Genomic DNA, 20,048 nt, shown 5'->3' on the forward strand with positions numbered 1-20,048 from the left:
TGTAAGTAAATGGGAAATCGATGGCTAGTGTAGGTCAGAAGTTTCTATAAATATAACAAGTAGGTTTGGACAGGTAGCCTTAACAAGTTCCTTCTACTGTTTGTAAGGTTCCTCCCATATGTGTCTGTCTTGTGGCAGCATATTGTGCAGTAGACTGGGAAGTATTTTGTCTCATTCGACGTAGTTGTGAAAAGTTACTTCCGGCTTCTACATTTACTTCTGCATACACACTCTGCAAACCACTGTGAAGTGCATGGCGCAGGGTACTTAGTATAGTACCACATGTCAGGACTTCTTCCCGTGCCAACCGCGCATACTGCAACATAATGATTCCATTTCGCCTACGCTGGGAAGCCTTCACACATCCACCATTCTGTCCCGATTTCACGCCATGCGATTTTCGTATTTTTGGAGCCCTGACAAAAGGCATTCGAAGGCGTCAATTTGCTTCAGACTAAGAGGTGCACGCCAGTCTACAATCATATTACCTTAGGCGACAGCATACATTTTTCTACAGAGGCACTGACCACCTTCTCGCACAGTGGGTAAAATGTATTAATTTATGGTGTTTATTTTTGAAATAATAAGCAGTTTTATTATTTTTTTCCATCTACCTCGTTTTCATTTGACTGCTCCTTATATTTGTATGAGTTAGTTCATTACATCAGTGTGTCACTAATTCTGTCGTCATGGGCTACTACTATAATGTGTTTTATGAGGTGCACAATTTACTTTATGAACACTTAAAACAAGTTATCAGTCTTTGAGTTACTTTGAATCTTATTAAGTTCTATCTTGAAATTTTTGGTGTTTTTTTTCTGACATCGCTTGACTGTACGAGGGCTATTCGGAAAGTAAGATCCTATAGGCTGCGAAATTCCTGTCCAGTAGTCTTGTCGACTGCTCCACATCGTTCTTCTCAGTTCTGAGCAGACAGTGAGAACATAAAGATACCCGGAACGATAGTGTCTTCTGCAAGTTACGGGCGCCCGCTGCGAGGTTTCGCCTGATTTCATGCAACCCCACATAACGTACCTGTCATGCACTTCATTCTCCCTGGCAGTTCTCGGCCGCACACTTCAGTGGGAATGAGGACGCCCTTGCAGCGTTTTCGATATAGGAAGCGTCTGATTACCCACTGCACAATCCGGACTTGCCTCCCTCTGATGTTCATCTGTGCTCACATGAACTGCTGGCTGTGAAGACAACATTTTGGCACAGTAACGAACGGAAAGCATAGGCTGCTGCCTTCTATAGCGAAGCCATTGGGAAGTTGGTATAACGCTACGACCAATGTCTACGTAGGAGCGGCGACTATGAAGAGAAATAGCTGGAAGATGTAGCAAACTGTTGCAAATAAAACATTTTTGATTTTTACTGTGGTTTCCATTTCGCAACCGATGGGACCTTACTTTCTGAATAGGTCTCATAGATAAATGCGTCATCTGCAAAAAGTCTCAGGTTACAGTTAATGTTGTCCGCCAGGTCATTACCTCAAAACATGAACTGCAAAAGTCCCAACACACTTCCCTGGGGCATGCTCGAAGTTACTTCTTTGCATCTGTCGATATCTCTCCATCGAAGATATCTTGCTGCGTCATCCATATCAAAACATCCTCAGTCCAGTCACCAATTTTGCTTGATAACCCATATAATTCTCACTTCTGTTAATAAACGTTGGTGTAGTACCGAGTCAAAATACTTTTCGGAGGTCGAGAAATATTTCACCCATCGGACTGCCTTGATCCAGGGGTTTCAGGATTCCATGTGAGAAAAGCGGAAGTTGGCTTTCGGATGGTCTACGTTTTCGGAATCCATAGTGGTCGGTATGGAACAGGCCATTGTGGTCGAGATACATCATTACGTTTGAGCTCAAGATACGTTTTAGAGTTTTACAACAGACTGCTTTTTCTCTCTGACAGCACTTCATACTTTGTAGCACACGCATCGCCATAGTACACAGAAATGTGTGTACACAATACTCATTTTGTTTCTTGCTACGTTCTCAGTGAGAGACAATTGTTGGCGAGTCAATACGAAAAGTGTAATAAAACATAAAATGAAGGTTCTAAAATCTAAGTCAGTTACAGTAACTGGAAAGCAATCGCCATCTGAAATGAAAGTCTTTGTACGAGTCACTTCCTCTGTTCAATTTCTGTTACACTTTCTTTATTGTATGACGGCGTATTGAAAAGTAATGCCTCCGAATTTTCTATATGAGAACTCTTAATGCTTTTTAAATAAAACAGTCATTATTAACATTGTACGTCTTTACTGTTAATGTCTGCATGTTTGCCGCCTTCTGCCGCTAAAGGGTATTACATGGCGGCGTGTAGCGTAACTATGTCGGTGCATGAGAAACAGCGCGCTGTAATCGAGTTTCGAATTCGAAGAGGTCGTTCACACAAGGAGCGCCCTCTCCTTCTGCATGACACACGAGCACTGCGACGTGTGGAACAATCCGACATGTTGCGTTCATTGTCATCCATCATCCTCTATAAAGTTCTGACTTGGCCCATACGATTTTCATCTGGTTCCAAAACGTAAAGAACGCCTTCGACGACTTCGTTTCGTTAGTGAAGTTTAAGCAAAGACGAGTTTGTGGTTGTCATCAAAGTCAAACATTCTATAGTGAAAACATCAACAAATTGGCCTGTCTTTGGGACAAATGTGTTCGTCGCTAGGGTGACTATTATGAGAAATAAATTTGCGGACATGAAGGATAAAGATGTATAACGTTAATAACGTTTCTTTTATTCAAAATATTTTAAGAGTTTTCACATAAAAATTCGGACGCCTTATTTTTCAGAACGCTCTCGTAAAACTACATCGCTATTGCATTCTGTTGAGATTGTAGGTTGTACTGGAACTTCTTTGTAAGTGTTTCTACAATTTTGAAGTGAGAATACAGTGAAAGGGGAACAACTGATGAAAGGGTGCATGTGCAATAGTGTGCTTGACTTAATATACTCATTCAGCATCTGTGATCTAAAGCTGGAAAATATATTACCATTACTGGTGTGCGTAAGGTTTTCATTTTTAATATGCTGATTGCGTCGCATCCTCATGCCGCCAATCTTTGGAGTCGGAACTTATCGGAAATACACTGATGTGGTAAACTTACACGATGAAAGTATCTTTGGCACGACTGTCATTGCCAAGTAACATAACTCGACAAAACTTGGAGCGTGGATAGAAAGAAACGCTACAGTATACTGCAGAAGGTAACTGAATGAAATGCACAATGAGACGAACAGAAATGACACGTCTATTCAAAAAATAATTACGAGTACACTGAAGTCGCCGCGATTTGTGATGATCCCTTGGACGGCAGTACGTGCACTGCAACGAGTTCTTGTGGTGGGCGGTTTGACTCCACCATCAGAACGGCTGACAACTGCTGCACGGTCATCGCTGCAGTACGTCTCCCTAGCGCGTACCACACGAGCCCGAAGTCGAGGAAACGGGCAGGCCAGTCTATTCACCAAATATCCTGTCGTTCCGACACCTGCCCCACCTGCGCTGCTCGACGCGGTCGCGCATTGTCATCTTTGAAAATAACTTCAGGGCCGAATGCACTCCAGAAAAGACTTACACGGGGAAGGAGTAAAGTGTCACGGCAACGTTGACTTTTCAATGACGGCCAGCCTCGAACGTAAGGGTGGCAGGTTATCTTCTCTTACTATGACCAATGCACCAGGTTGCACATTCTGACTAGGGACCATCCACTTGGCCCGCTGCTGCAGATGATACAGGTAGTCAGATGACCACCGCCGCCAAAAGATCTCGAAGCCCTGCTGCAGTAGTTGCCACCTTTTGAGCAAGCTCAGGTTGGCTGTACCTAGATCTGGCTGAGGGATGCATGTGACTGCGGTTCCAGTCAGGAAATGTCCTGCGGTGAGGGCTTGGGGATCAGTCGGATTTGCAAGACAGTGGCGTGAGACGACGAGACTTCAAGCAAGCCTCAATCTGGCAAGTCAGGGATGTCAACTCTTCGTGCATTTGGTAAAATGAGAGAACTGCAGCTAGAAAACGGACAAGTACCAACTTGAATAGAGGGAACACTCTAAACCAGACATATATTAAGGAGACGAACTCATTCGATGTGAACGGTAAGTTATAAAAATTCTGTTCCACTCAGTTTTCGGTACGTTACATGTGCCACAGGCTGAAGACTTTTCAAACAGTTGAAAATGAACCAACACAGCAACACATTACACTCAAGCAATGGTAAAATGGAATAAAAATCACTGATATGCTTCACGAGATTTTTCATATATCTTCATTCGCCTTGTACCAGGAGTAAAGTTGTAAAAACTGAATTGTCCACGCGCTTACTGAACTGGTGCGAGTCACAGATCAGTCACACATATGCAGCCCCAGCAGATCGCGGCATTATTGTGAAAATATGTCAAAGGGCCGAGTTATATGTTAACAAGACTAACGTGGCTCAATGGACACCAGAGTTTAATAGGAAGCAGAGAGAGCGTGTAACGTATCGTAACCTGCACCCTTCTTATGTGTCCAAGTGGTGAGCTACGGACGTTCATCATAGGCCGATGACTATATGCCAAACAATTACATGTAACTCAGACTGGTTATAAACAAAATAAATATACAATTGCAAAACACGGGTAACATTTGTTCCTGCCTACGTGATAAACATAACTGAAGTATCAAATCAGGAAGAATGGGTGGAAATATTTACATCATTAAAGAAACTAAATAAATAAAACAGTTATTTAGTTTAATCTCTCCATCGCTGTGAACAATGGGATCTCGGAGGAACGCAGCCACAATACAATCTAAAAGCTACCGACATTCTTAGGCTGCAGTCTATTGATTTTGATTACTGAAACAACATATGTGATCGATTCTTGAATGCACTTTCTACCAGAAAATGTATCTGGAAACCAGTAACATATTTATAGTTCTGATAAAGTGTGTCCATGCATGAATAGCCATAACAATGGTATTCTACCGTACAACTTTACGTGATTGTACCTACGTGACTAGTAGTATGGCAGGAAGCCGATGGCTGTGGCTGTCCACTCATGGACCTTTTTCCCCCCATTTAATCGATATACACTGACGAGCCAAAACATTGCGACCGCTGCCCACCGCGAAGCTGAGTGCGGTCTGGTGGCACTGTGGGCTCGTGACGCATCAAGGAAAAAACTTACAGTGTGTTAAAAGAAAGGAATGCCACACAATAAGCAAATGGGAACACATTCCTCTGTTACTCTATTATAGTCCACAGATAAAGCATGCAGTAAACATCTGTTAGCGCTGTTATCGTAAACCGTTTTCACAGCTATCCATAAGCACAGCACTTACACTAATTCGAATGAAACCAGTTTGTCTTTTGATAAGTCGTGATATACATTTACATTGTAATCCTATCATTGCACTTACCAGCATATTGGAAGCCTATTATTCCACACAGGAAGTGGTAGACAAGATATTCTGTTATGGTCTGGCAAATGACAGCAAGCGTCCAAGCTGTGTTCTGTTCAATTTTGGTAAACATTTTTGGAATACAGTGATCAATTAATTGTTATATTTTGATTAAAATTCAGTCTTGATCACGCTATGTCTGTTTTAATGGGTAACCGGTTTCGGTTTTCTCTATAAAACCATCCTCAGACCTGTGAATAAATTTTAAGAAATACTAGATACCAATCTTTAAATGAATGAAAAAGTCTAATGATGTTAAAATTTTAACAAAATGAAATAAAATTAAAATAAAATTAATTATACCCATTGGCTCCCTTGGGTTGGTAGGTGGAGCTCTCCTTGTTGCTGTGCAGTCAACTGATGGTTATGAGTGCTGAGCACGAGCTTAAATATGTAGAGGCTCCGCCTACTTCCTGTCACACTACTTCATAACTGCCAATCAGCGTTCATAATATGACGCCATCGTCAAAGTATAAAAGTAAGAAATACACTAATAACATAAAATTGATTCATTTAAATATCTGATTAACAGATAGTAGTTATGTCTACAACTTATTTATATTTAGGATAAAACAGTGAATTGCGATGTGTGATAGCTGTGCCCTCTATGGACAACCTTAATACTATTACAGTGCCAGTTACATCAAAGATAAAAATCCTTGGCGTTGTGGTATATATCGATTATACCGAGTCGTCTACATCACACTTGCATCTTTGTTGCATGCTGTAGAATCGTCTTGTTTTAACTGTAGTTTTTATGGCAATGTTCTTTATAGCATTAGGTTAGCAGCCAATAGTACGTTCCACATTATGTATATCTAAATAACTGATGAGACTGCTGATGCTGCATATTTTACATACATTGATTTTGCCATGGGTATAACTAATCTTATATTAAAAAACAAAAGAGTAGATGCTTTTATTATAAAATTTCGTCAAAAAGGTCGTAATAATATTTTTCACGAAAATCTAATTGTTCATTGAGCAGCATTGATGATTTGGTTTTCAAATGAGCATATATCTCGATTTCTTCTAGGATATTCATAAGTAAGCCTTTATTTGCATAATGAAGAACTTGTAAATTCTGTTGTACTGTCCCCTCAGCATGATTATTGAATGTTATATGATGACCAAAAACAGACTTTGTTCGTGAGGTACCTGACGTATGTTCTTTGTACCTTACTGCAAAATTTCGACCTGTTTGGCCGATATATATTTTTTTTTTTCACAGTCTCTACATTGGATCTTGTACACTCCTGATCTGGTAGATTTTCTATTATCTTTATTTACGGTATGTCTTAATTTTTGTTGTAAAGTATTGTCAGTTGTAAATGCTATTGTTATTCCAGAATTTTTGAATAAAGTAGTGATTCTATCTGATATGTTTCCCATATATGTCATCTTCATATATTTTGGATTACTTATTAGTGGAGTACTTTGTGATTGTTGTACTTTATTAAAAATGATATCTACCTGTCGTGTGTCGAAAGAGTTGGTTTTTGCAATTTGTTTTAAGATGGTCATTTCCTTTTTGATCTCATTAGCCATAAAAACTACAGTTAAAACAAGACGATTCTACAGCATGCAACAAAGATGCAAGTGTGATGTAGACGACTCGGTATAATCGATATATACCACAACGCCAAGGATTTTTATCTTTGATGTAACTGGCACTGTAATAGTATTAAGGTTGTCCATAGAGGGCACAGCTATCACACATCGCAATTCACTGTTTTATCCTAAATATAAATAAGTTGTAGACATAACTACTATCTGTTAATCAGATATTTAAATGAATCAATTTTATGTTATTAGTGTATTTCTTACTTTTATACTTTGACGATGGCGTCATATTATGAACGCTGATTGGCAGTTATGAAGTAGTGTGACAGGAAGTAGGCGGAGCCTCTACATATTTAAGCTCGTGCTCAGCACTCATAACCATCAGTTGACTGCACAGCAACAAGGAGAGCTCCACCTACCAACCCAAGGGAGCCAATGGGTATAATTAATTTTATTTTAATTTTATTTCATTTTGTTAAAATTTTAACATCATTAGACTTTTTCATTCATTTAAAGATTGGTATCTAGTATTTCTTAAAATTTATTCACAGGTCTGAGGATGGTTTTATAGAGAAAACCGAAACCGGTTACCCATTAAAACAGACATAGCGTGATCAAGACTGAATTTTAATCAAAATGTGTTCTGTTTGCTGAAAAATATCCAGAGTGCAGGTTACTGTGTGCACATTTATTCAGACGTCTTTTCCAGCGACTAGCAGACTGTGGCTCCGTATCTCGAACAACGTCGGACCGTGGCAGACTTGGCATAATTTGCACTCCAATCGTGGAGGAGTAGGCATTGCAACAAGTGGAAGAAGATGCTGGAGATGGTGTATGTAGAAATTCAGCACCTATTGGGGTTAATCATCCTCTGCTTTGGACGATCCTGCACGAATAGTTTTGCTATATCCAAATCATGTACAGCATGTTCAAGCCCTTCAGCCATATCAACAGCCTTCGAGACTGCAGTACTACCAAGAGCTGTTGTTAAGATTTGGTGAGGATACATTCTTGACAACAATGATACTGTTGGCAGACGAAGCTGGTTTCAGGCTAGATAGGACTATCAGTTTTCGTCACCAACATGAGTTGGCTGCTGCAAACGCACACACTGTTGAAGAAACGAGCCATGAGCGCCGATTTTCGATTAATGTATGGGGAGGAGTAATTGGCGATGGACCAATAGCACTTTACACAGTATGAAACGGGTTGACAGGTGCGAGCTATCAAACGGCTTGCCTCTTTTGGTAGAGAAGGTACCATACCAACAACGGCTGGAGAAGTGGTTTATGCGTGGACATTTAATGGGCAACGAATTGGTTGGTCGAGCATGCTAGTTCGTTGGGTTTTTGGTTGTTGTGCCACTTGAAATCTTTGCAGTAAGCAAGTACCATTACTGATGTAGAAACACTGCAGCAACAAGTCATCAATGCCTGCCAGCGCATCCTTAAGGGACCTGGAGTATCCGCTATGACTTCGGACTTAAAGATGCCTTGCTACGAACAGACACCATGTCGAGGACATGCTTTAAGCGATGGCCGAGGAGTGCAGGTCGTGTGTGATAGCAAGCAGATTACATTGGAAGGTCTGCTATTGTACATTAGAGTAACATGTTCTCAACTGTTCACTCATTTGTTTGTTGCATTCTGTAGGTCGTAGTAGAAGAGATGCGTTTCACAGAAACAAAGTTGAAGAAGCCTCGTAGCAATTAAGATAGAGTCAATGTTGACTGGTCTTATTTTCTTTTCTTGGTCCATAATACCTCCTGTCAATATACAGAATACTTTTTTGTTTAACACCTTGCATAAGCGGAGCAGAGAGAAACGGGAAAATTATTTTAGTGATGACTCAGGACACAAAGGGAGTAGTGTACTGATATAACAAAATTTGACAAAAAAGAGATTGTTATGGCCTGGCGTCCAGGAACAATCAGGATGGGAACGGCGAAACTGGCCGTCTGTTCGTGTACTGCTACCCTGACCATTCGTGGAAAGTGGCTGAAGGACGGTGAAATCACGCACAGGCGAAGTGTTGAACGTCCACGCCTCATGACGGAACATGGAGGTCGGAGGCTTTGACGGTCTAAAAAGCAGCACAGGCGGCGATCTGTGGCACGTCTGACGACACTGAGCTCGGGGTCGACGAGAGAGGACCGTATATCAGTGGGAACGCGTAGCCTGGTGGGGTGGATTACGTTTCTTGTTCGGATACGCCGTGATGCAGATGGACGGCTGGTCGAAATATACCCAACGAACGCAACGGGCACAGATCGGTGGAGGCAGGATTATGATATGGGGAACATTCACGTGGGCCTCAACGGGACCTGTAGTAGTAATGGAAGGCACCGTGACAGCCAAGGAGTACGCGGTCTACCTGCATCCCTTTGTGCTGGATGTCTTCCACGACAGGGATGGCATCTCTCAGCAGGATTACTGTCTGTGCCGCAACGCGAGAATAATGCGTCAGTGGGTTGAAGACGACGACAGTGGACTCACATAGAGGTCTCGACCTCCAAATTCGCCCGAACTGAACTCGATGAAACACGTCTGTGCGCCACTTGGCGTCAGCTCCGTGCCAACAAACCGCCTACCCGTAAACCTACCGAGGACTTGTCGCATCAGTTACACGAAGAACGGCTGCTGTGAACTGCGATTCAGAGGTGGTCCAACACTCTTTTGTATAGGAAGTCATGAGTTGCCGGTCATCAGTTTATGTGGATGTGATCGATTTCGCGGGATGTGTATTCTGAACTCGACTATGAAAGTAGAGTGCAGCCTGCGGTATATTTGGCGCGCGGCGTTACGTGGCGAGCGGCGCACCTCTCCGGCGAGCCTGGAGAACCTCTGGGCGGTGATGAGGACGTTGCGGCGGCGCTCCAGCCGCGAGGCGAAGGAGCGGCAGGCGAAGTCCATGAAGCGGCGCTGGGCGCGCAGGTCGTCCGGGCAGCGGGGCAGCGAGTCGATGCGGTGCAGCAGCTCCGCGTACAGCCCGTACGTCTCCTGCACACCAGACACTCGCCGTCACCTCACAGCACAGTGACAACGCATCAGAGCGTTTAGCTTTACTAGTTTATTAAGCCAACTTTGCCCACATCCATACATATTACAACAAAAGTGTATGCATATATGTTCCACATCTTCTAAACCACTGGATCGATTTCAGCCACACTTGGTACACGTATCTACACTACTAGCCATTAAAATTGCTACACCAAGAAGAAATGCAGATAATAAACGGGTATTCATTGGATAAATATATTATACTAGGACTGACATGTGATTACATTTTCACGCAATTTGGGTGCATAGATCCTGAGAAATCAGTACCCAGAACAACCACCTCTGGCCATCTAAAGGCCTTGACACGCCTGGGCATTGAGTCAAACAGAGCTTGGATGGCGTGTACAGGTACAGCTGCCCATGCAGCTTCAACACGATACCACAGTTCATCAAGAGTAGTGACTGGCGTATTGTGACGAGCCAGTTGCTTGGCCACCATTGACCAGAGATCTGGAGAATGTGCTGGCCAGGGCAGCAGTCGAACATTTTCTGTATCCAGAAAGGCCCGTACACGATCTGCAACATGCGGTCGTGTATTATCGTGCTGAAATGTAGGGTTTCGTAGAGATCTAATGAAGGGTAGAGCCACGCGTCGTAACACATCTGAAATGTAACGTCCACTGTTCAAAGTGCCGTCAATGCGAACAAGAGGTGACCGAGACGTGTAACCAATGGCACCCCGTACCATCACGCCGGGTGATATGCCAGTATGGCGATGACGAATACACGCTTCAAATGTGCGTTCACCGCGATGTCGCCAAATACGGATGCGACCATCACGATGCTCTAAACAGAACCTGGATTCATCCGAAAAAATGACGTTTTGCCATTCGTGCACCCAGGTTCGTCTTTGAGTACAACACCGAAGGCGCTCCTGTCTGTGATGCAGCGTCAAGGGTAACCGCAGCCGTGGTCTCCGAGCTGATAGTCCATGCTGCTGCAAACGTCGTCGAACTGTTCGTGCAGATGGTTGTTGTGTTGCAAACGTCCCTATCTGTTGACTCAGGGATCGAGACGTGGTTGTCGATCCGTTACAGCCATGCGGATAAGATCCCTGTCATCTCGACTGCTAGTGATACGAGGCCGTTGGGATCCAGCACGGCGTTCCGTATTACCCTCCTGAACGCACCGATTCCCTATTCTGCTAACAGTCATTGGATCTCGACCAACGCGAGCAGCAATGTCGCGATACGATAAACCGCAATCGCGATAGGCTACAATCCGACATTTATCAAAGTCGGAAACGTGATGGTACGCATTTCTTCTCCTCACACGAGGCACCACAACAACGTTTCACCAGGCAACGCCGGTCAACCGCTGTTTGTGTGTGAGAAATCGGTTGGAAACTTTCCTCATGTCAGCACGTTGTAGGTGTCGCCACCGGCGGCAACCTTGTGTGAATGCTCTGAGAAGCTAATCATTTGCATATCACAGCATCTTCTTCCGGTCGGTTAAATTTCTGGTGTAGAAATTTTAATGGCCAGTAGTGTATTATTGTTCACTACTCTCATTTCTCACAAACAGCCAGACGATGTTCATCCACTATTTGTGAGTGAGAGCGCTTAGTGACTTGCAACCAACTATACACATAATGTCAAACCTTTACGAGACTTTTTCATGATACAAATTTACTCTATAGGTTGCTACGTTCAGCTAACGAAGCAAAAGCAGACTGCCAAACGAATATTGTGACAAACTCTGAAATGCCATTTTACATGTCAGGAAAATGTTCTCCCATATAACAATTTCACGCCTAAACCTATAAAAAAAATCGCAATCAATACGTCTCGAACTCGCGACCTTCGGCACGACGATCTGACGCTATACCAACTTCCCTCCCAGACATCTTCGCAGTCATACCCCGCAGATGCGCTTTTCCTGTACTCCGTAGTTCTGGCGTTACTTTTAATTGCCGTTTACGCATCTTCTACTGGACAACAGCAGACAGCACGAACTAAATCGGTGTATTGGTTGATACTCTATCGGTACACAACGTTTGGTACCGATCTGTCCCAAATCTGGAGGTTTGGATGTTAGTCACATGCAACCAACTTTACACAGAGTGTCAAACATTTACGATACTTTTTCTTGCCGACACCCCCGACAGAATGATGAAAGGAAAAACATTCATCACTTAATATATTTTCGCTATTCGTGCAGTAAAACCGCCACATGTAACACGACCTTTTAATTTACTACTTATTTACTACTAACTCTGTTCGCAAGACATTTCGCAGACAGTGGCCGTATGCACCACTGGATGTATTCGCAAAATAATAATATTCTACCACTCATACTTCAGGAGACACGACGTCACAAACATTCAGCTACGTGAAAACTAAACTGCAGGGCGAACGAAATCCGGCAGAGATACATAAGAAATACACGTCGAATATCTTACACGTACGTGAAGTGGATGTACGTCGGCAAAGGCATGGGTAAAAAGCGCCTCCTAAAGCGAGGAACGATTTCAACCAAACTTGCAACACACATTAGTTACTACCTGGAAATAAATACTATGGGAATAAAACCACAATACACAGTATCTTTCATTATTCAATTCACTCTGATAGAGAAGAAGGAAAGAAGATAGTAAAAGTTCTGAATGATGAAGAGGAAGGTTGGCAGCACGAAAGGAAGTGGGAAAGAGGACATAGACAGACAAAGCACTTAGGACGAGATCGACAGGGAGAGGGGAAGGGGGAAATGGACAGGTAGGGAAGAGGAGGAGGTGGAGAGAAAGAAAGAAAGAGAGAGAAGGGAGAGGAGGAGATGGACAGAGAGAGGTTGGAAGAGCGAATGCAGAGAGGCAAGGGCAGGATGAGATGAAGAGAGATTGCGGGGTGGTTGAGGTGGACCGAGAGAGGGGGTAGGAGGAGATGGAAAGAGAGATGGGTAGACGGAGGCGGAAGGGGGAGATGGACTAATAGATGACTGGAATAAATACATATCCGGGCAATCCCGGGTACTCAGCTAGTGTATCTTGTAAGGGGTCCGCAGGCCCTTACTACTAAGTTTGCGCTCACACAGGTCGGTAGGGCAACTATCGAGTAGTGTGTGTGCAGGGCGCGAGAGCAAGAGGGGGTTCACCGGAGTGCCGAGTGCGGCTTGGGTAGATTCCCGCGAGGCGGGAAGAACTGGGCGGAGAGTAGAGTGGAGATGTGCTGAAGTCAGGGTGTGGTAGGTTCCCGCGAGGCGGGCAGAGCTGTGCAGAAGCCAGCAGTTGAATTAATGCAATTTTCCGGCAAAGGGAGTGGCCAGCGCCGTGGTTTAACCCCTTTGTGTTAGTATTATACGGGAAAGTGAGAAAGTTTAATTACAGAGTGATTTCAGTGGTATTAAGTGCCGTTATTGAACTTCCGCGTCTACCGCGTCGGCATTACTTGGATTACAGTGATTGGATGTTGCGTGTGACGATTAAGAATAACTAAAGAAACCTGTGCTGAGATTAGCCGTCATTAATAGTGTATTGACGAAGGCAGTGGCTGTCTCCTTATTTTGTGCTTTTGCTGAGAATATAGATCTTGTTTGTGAAACTGTGTTGTGTCCTTCTTACCACCAAACAGTACGTATTACCATATTTGCGAAGGACAATACGGAATGTAACATCCCCTGAGCAGTCCAATCCGATTGCCAGCCCATTAGGTACACGGTCACATTAATTAATTATCTAATTTTGGGCTGCTATTTAGATCCCGAACGAGCGGGAACAATAATAATAAATAAAAGGGCATGTTACAATCTATAAACCAGTCTTATCACCTTTTCAATGAACTACCTTTTTTGGCAACCAAATAGTTCTCTGATTTTTTATTAGAAATTGTGCAATAGTTTCATTAGTCGCTTGCCAAATCTGACAGGACACTTTGCAGATAAACGTTTGTATAGGCTACTTTTCTAACCGGACCGTCATTCTTTTAACACAACGTAACCAGTATACATCTACATCTATATCGCGGGAGCCACTTTACAGAGTGCGGCGGCGGGTGATTCTGGCACCATTATCTGTCACTATCAACCAGTCGCTTAACGTTTTAAAGCAGCTGAGTAACAGAGCGAGTCTCAAGTAATCCATAAACTTTTTGCTACGTGCGATTGAAATTTCTGTGCTTTACACTTAAGAGGAACGATTTGTGTTAGGATTCACAGTATCTAGGGGAACTAGTGGGATTCATCCTGAATGTCAATGGGAGAAACAGCGTTTGTGAATCCAGCATTGACCTTTACACGCTCGTAATTCATTATTGTTCTGCCTGACAGAAGTATTAACTGAAGAAAACCTGGAAACACAACATATTTAGCACAAGCCATGAGAGAGAGAGGTACTTGAAATCTAGATGCAACTCTATGATGTATTCATCAGAGATTATATTAGTTACACCATTAAAAGAGCAAGTGCTCAGTCAGAGCGGTGTAGATAGTATAGAAATGACATCAGGCAGTGTAGCGACCCTCCACCACTGACGTAAGTAATGGCAATGATGAATTGAGTATGCACCAGTCAAATGTTTAGAATGGGCACAGGACGATGGGTCGACGTGGGGACGTGATAGAATGGCGGAAAGGGGCTATTGTGTTTGGCTGTGTCTATGCCCATACCGTAGGTGAAGCTGCTTGATCTGTTGATGTATCAATGCGGGTTGTCCAGTTGCTACAATGGATGGGGTACCAGTCGCAGCCAAGTAGGGTAAGAAGAGTGGTCGTAAACAGATCGTAATTGACAGGGATCAGAATCGAGTGCCATGTCTTGTCCACGACAGTCGCTTTCAAACTCTACACACCAGTTGTTGCTGTCAGTGAAAGCAGAGCCATCTGGACCGGTTTCCGAGCACGCGTGCGATGGACATTTGGATACACATATTTTGTAAAAAACCATTGCTTACAGCGGCGTGGAAGGCTGCATGTCTTCAACGGTCCAAATAATACAGGAATGGTCAATAGCTGAACGGAGATGTGGCGTGTTGTCCACTGAGTGACGATACTGCGTATTTTCGAATAATGCAAGGCATCGAGTTCACGGACAGCCGAATGAGGAGTTTAACCCAGAATCTGTGGAAAATGTGGCTGAGTCCAGAGATGGGTCTGTGATGTTTTGGAGGTGCTTTCTGTGCCCACGCGGGTTGTTTATTTAAATGTTCTCAGGACCAAATGTTACCTTTTGTTCTATATTTTCATGACGAGTATGCTGATAACTTTCATCTTCCAAATTGACAAGACCTGTGTCCACACTCATTCCTGGTTTGATGAACACTGAGGCACCGTGTCATATTTCCGCTCTACTTAGCCGTGTGTGTTGTGTGCTTTCCTCCGTCACTGGTTCTCTTTTGACTGCAACACGGCTGGTGCAGCTGAAAGGCGTTGTGTGAGGGAACAGAGTGCAACCTGTATAGAGTCTGAGGCTGGAGTGTGGACGCAAGGTGTATGCTCGCACAGGAGACATGAAAGTGCACGACATGCTTAATTAACGTGGGTGAGATGGAATGATATTGCAAGTGATGTACGCAGAATGTATCTTACATTGGTTATAACAAATAACTAGAAACATTGTCGCTGGTATTGGGTTCATGTGTATGAAAAACTATGATTTCAACAGTGTGAATTAAAGAGGTAGAAATCATAGCAACTGACGTTTGATAGTAAATTGCAAGGTATCAGAAAACCTGAACTTTGTTTACAACCAGCAAATGTGAGCTCTGCTACTAACTTAACAGTCTGGTAACAAAAAATTAATTACATTATGGTTCTGTTTGCTAGTAGAGAGAGCCTTCAAACTGGTTTGCTAAATCACTATATCTTCATTGCCTAGAAAGTGTCTCGTTTTATTCAGAATAGTGGATAAAATGTGAAAATTCGAGGGTCACTCCAAAAGAAATGGCTCAAATGGTTCAGATGGCTCTGAGCACTATGCGACTTAACTTCTGAGGTCATCAGTCGCCTAGAACTTAGAACCAATTACACCTAATTAACCTAAGGACATCACACACATCCATGCCCGAGGCAGGATTCGAACCTGCGACTGTAGCGATCGCTCGGTTCCAGACTGTAGCGCCTAGAACCAAAAGAAATGCACACTGTTTTTGTAAAAATACAGTTTTCTTTCTGCATGTGTGAAAGTTTTACAGTGCGTAGATACATGCTTCCCGCTTGTTTTCAAACTTAGTTCAACCTGTTCCCGTGAGCGGCGCCGTCACAGCATGTCTTCAAGAAGGCTGCTACACTTGACGTTCGTCAGAAGCAACGTGCTGGTATAGAATTCCTGTGCTGTGAAAACGAGACAGTGGGAAACATACACAAGAGGTTGAAAAAGGTGTATGGAGATGCTGCTGTCGATCGCAGTACAGTTAGTCGGTGGGCAAGCAGGTTACGTAATGAAAGCGGGCACGGCAATATTGAGGATTGTCCACGCAAATGCAGGCCTCGTAATGCACACACTCCAGACAATGTGCAGAGAGTTAACGACTTGGTGACTGCTGACAGACGCATCACAGTGAATGAATTGTCGCGCTACGTTGGTATAGGGGAAGGAAGTGTTTGCAGAATACTGAAAGTGTTGGCGTTAAAAAAGTTTTGTGCCAGGTGGATTCCCAGGATGTTGACAGTGGCTCACAAAGAAAGAAGGAAAACGGTATGCAGCGAACTTTTGGAACAGTACGAGAATGTTGGAGATGAATTTCTTGGAAGAATTGTGACAGGTGATGAAACATGGCTCCAACATTTTCCACCGGAGACGAAGAGGCAATCAATGCAGTGGCATCATGCAAATTCACCCAAGAAAATAAAATTCAAAACCACTCCTTCTGCTGGAAAAGTTATGGCTACGGTGTTTTTCGATTCCGAAGGACTCTTGCTTGTGGACATCATGCCAAGTGGAACCACCATAAATTCTGATGCATATATGACGACACTGAAGAAACTTCAAGCTCGACTGAGTCGTGTTCGACCACATCGGGAAAAGCAGAATGTTTTGCTGTTGCACGACAATGCACGGCCACATGTCAGTCAAAAAACCATGGAAGCGATCACAAAACTCGGATGGACAACACTGAAACACACGCCTTACAGTCCTGACCTGGCTCCATGTGACTATCATATCTTTGGGAAACTAAAAGACTCAGTTCGTGGAACAAGGTTTGAAGATGATGACTCCCTTGTGCACGCTGTTAAACAGTGGCTCCAAACGGTTGGTCCAGAATTTTACCGTGCGGGTGGGTATACAGGCGCTGGTTCCAAGATGGCGTGAGGCAGTTGTGAGGGATGGAAATTATGCGGAGAAATGAAAATATTGTTCCTAAAGGATGTATCTACACACTGTAAAACTTTCAGACATGTATAATAAAAGACGGATTTAAAAAAAATAGTGTGCACTTGAGTTTATCAAAGCTAGACATGATTGTCTTAATGAGTCATGACAGATTGTCTTAATGAGTTATGACAGTGAACCGATAGTTCTGTACTGACAAGTTACTCTGTAACTGCAATATATGATCTGAAGATGGGCAGCTAGCCTGAATCCGGTCATTGAAAATAAAAAATAGCGATCAAAGACTGAAATGCCATATTTTTATTTTCTTTTGGAGTGACTCTCGTAACATCCCTGCAATCTGGTAGATTTACGGGATCTAATCATCAGTGAGCGACTTCAGCTTGATAGGCCATGCATGAAGAAACTTGTAGACTCATCCTCACAGAACTGAGGACTCTATGAAGGCTGGAGTCAGTGCCACGTGGTATTCGCGCGACATCTTCCGGAGGTGACTAATTTACTGACTGAAGGGTTTACAGCATGCATTGCACAGCAGCAGGTACCTTTTCGAGTGCACAGAGAGGGTCCATCGGCACATTTCTAACCAGCCAGAGCCAGAGCAGTCAGCCAGAGTGTCAGCCTGAGCCAGAGCCAGTCATCCAGAGCCAGTCATCCAGAGCCAGTCAGCCAGAGCCAGTCATCTAGAGCCAGAGCCAGTCATCCAGAGCTAGTGGCAGTCAGCCAGAGCCAGTCAGCCAGAGCCAGCCATCCAGAGTCAGAGCCAGTCAACCAGAGCCAGTCAGCCAGAGCCAGTCAGCTGGAGCCAGAGCCAGTCAGCCAGAGCCAGTCAGCCAGAGCCAGAGCCAGTCATCCAGAGCCAGACAGAGCCAGTCGTCCAAGGCCAGTCAGCCAGAGCCAGAGTCAGCCAGGGCCGGGCTCCCCGTCGCACACTCACCCGGCAGAGCAGCTCCAGCGCCTCGTGGTCGCGCCGCAGGCGGTCGGTGTGCGCGACGGCGGCGCCCACGCCGCTGGCCTCGTGCGCGTTGAGGCGCGCCTCGGCCGGCCCCAGGATCCAGGCGGTGACGCGCGACACGCCGCGCTCCAGCTCGCTCGCCTCCAGCGCCAGCCACGCGTCCTCCAGGCGGCCGCGGCGCGCGCGCAGCCCCTCCAGCTGCTGCAGCAGCCGCGCGCGCGCGTCCGCCGTGTCTGGAGCCTCCAGGCCCGACTGCTCCCACCGCTGCGCCAGGTCCGCGCCTGCGTGCACCGCCACCGCCGCCTCACAGTCCGTACAACGCTCACAGTTCGCGCGCTGGCGTCGCCGAAAGTATTCCTCTACATCGGCTTCTAAGTCTATACGCCGCAGGCCATCTTATGCTATGCCAAACGCAATTTTGATTACAATTGTCATATCTCCCCCTTCCAGTCGCAAACGATGTACAGGAAGAACGATTGTTAACGAACCTTTGTACGAGCACATAAGAGGTGTGTGAGAAAACTAATGAGACTGGTAGCAGTGCGAGAGATTTGCAACGTTGTGTTGTTCTATGTGTTTACACCAATGTGTTCATCCCTTCCAGATACTCAGTGTTTCAGCACCGTAGCCGGCCGCTGGTGGCCGAGCGGTTCTGGCGCTACAGTCTGGAACCGCGCGACCGCTACGGTCGCAGGTTCGAATCCTGCCTCGGGCATGGATGTGTGTGTTGTCCTTAGTTAGGTTTAAGTAGTTCTAAGTTCTAGGGGACTTATGACCTCAGCAGTTGCGTCCCATAGTGCTCAGAGCCATTTGAACAATTTTTTCAGCACTGTACAGTCATCAGGTGTCTTTTGAGAGCACCAATCGACCTATATCTCTAACGTCGATCAGTTGTAGAATTTTGGCACACGTTTTATGTTCGAGTATAATGACTTTTTCTGGAGACTAGAAATCTACTCTGTAGGAATCAGCATGGGTTTCGAAAAAGACGATCGTGTGAAACCCAGCTCGCGCTATTCGTCCACGAGACTCAGAGGGCCATAGACACGGGTTCCCAGGTAGATGCCGTGTTTCTTGACTTCCGCAAGGCGTTCGATACAGTTACCCACAGTCGTTTAATGAACGAAGTAAGAGCATATGGACTATCAGACCAATTGTGTGATTGGATTGAAGTGTTCCTAGATAACAGAACGCAGCATGTTATTCTTAATGGAGAGAAGTCTTCCGAAGTAAGAGTGATTTCAGGTGCGCCGCAGGGGAGTGTCGTAGGACTGTTGCTATTCACAATATATATAAATGACCTTGTGGATAACATCAGCTGTAGTATATCGAGAGGTTGTAACAATGGAAAATTGTACTGAAATGCAGGAGCATCTGCAACGAATTGACGCATGGTGCAGGGAATAGCAATTGAATCTCAAAGTAGACAAGTATAATGTGCTGCGAATACATAGAAAGAAAGATTCTTTATCATTTAGCTACAATATAGCAGGTCAGCAACTGGAAGCAGTTAATTCCATAAATTATCTGGGAGTAGGCATTACGAATGATTTAAAATGGAATGACCGTATAAAATTAACGGTCGGTAAAGCAGATGCCAGACAGATTCATTGGGAGAATCCTAAGGAAATGCAGTCCGAAAACAAAGGAAGTAGGTTACAGTACACTTGTTCGCCCACTGCTTGAATACTGCTCAGCAGTGTGGGATCCGTACCAGATAGGATTGATAGAAGAGAGAGAGAAGATCCAACGG

At 44.4% G+C, this 20,048-nt stretch overlaps 1 protein-coding gene across 1 annotated transcript in view; it reads right to left on the bottom strand.

Annotated features, from left to right (window-relative positions):
* LOC126259316 (titin homolog) overlaps nt 1–18,330 on the bottom strand; it is a 951,541-nt gene extending 933,211 nt beyond the window's left edge. The window contains exons 1-2 of the mRNA XM_049955994.1: nt 18,278–18,330; nt 9,840–10,019 (exon numbers count right to left, since the gene is read on the bottom strand). Coding sequence (XP_049811951.1) covers nt 9,840–9,932 — 93 coding nt within the window. The 5' untranslated portion in view covers nt 9,933–10,019; nt 18,278–18,330. The remainder of the gene's footprint in view (nt 1–9,839; nt 10,020–18,277) is intronic.
* Between the last annotated feature and the right edge of the window lie 1,718 nt (nt 18,331–20,048).

Source organism: Schistocerca nitens, chromosome 5, assembly GCF_023898315.1.
Source record: "Schistocerca nitens isolate TAMUIC-IGC-003100 chromosome 5, iqSchNite1.1, whole genome shotgun sequence".
Taxonomy (NCBI): domain Eukaryota; kingdom Metazoa; phylum Arthropoda; class Insecta; order Orthoptera; family Acrididae; genus Schistocerca; species Schistocerca nitens.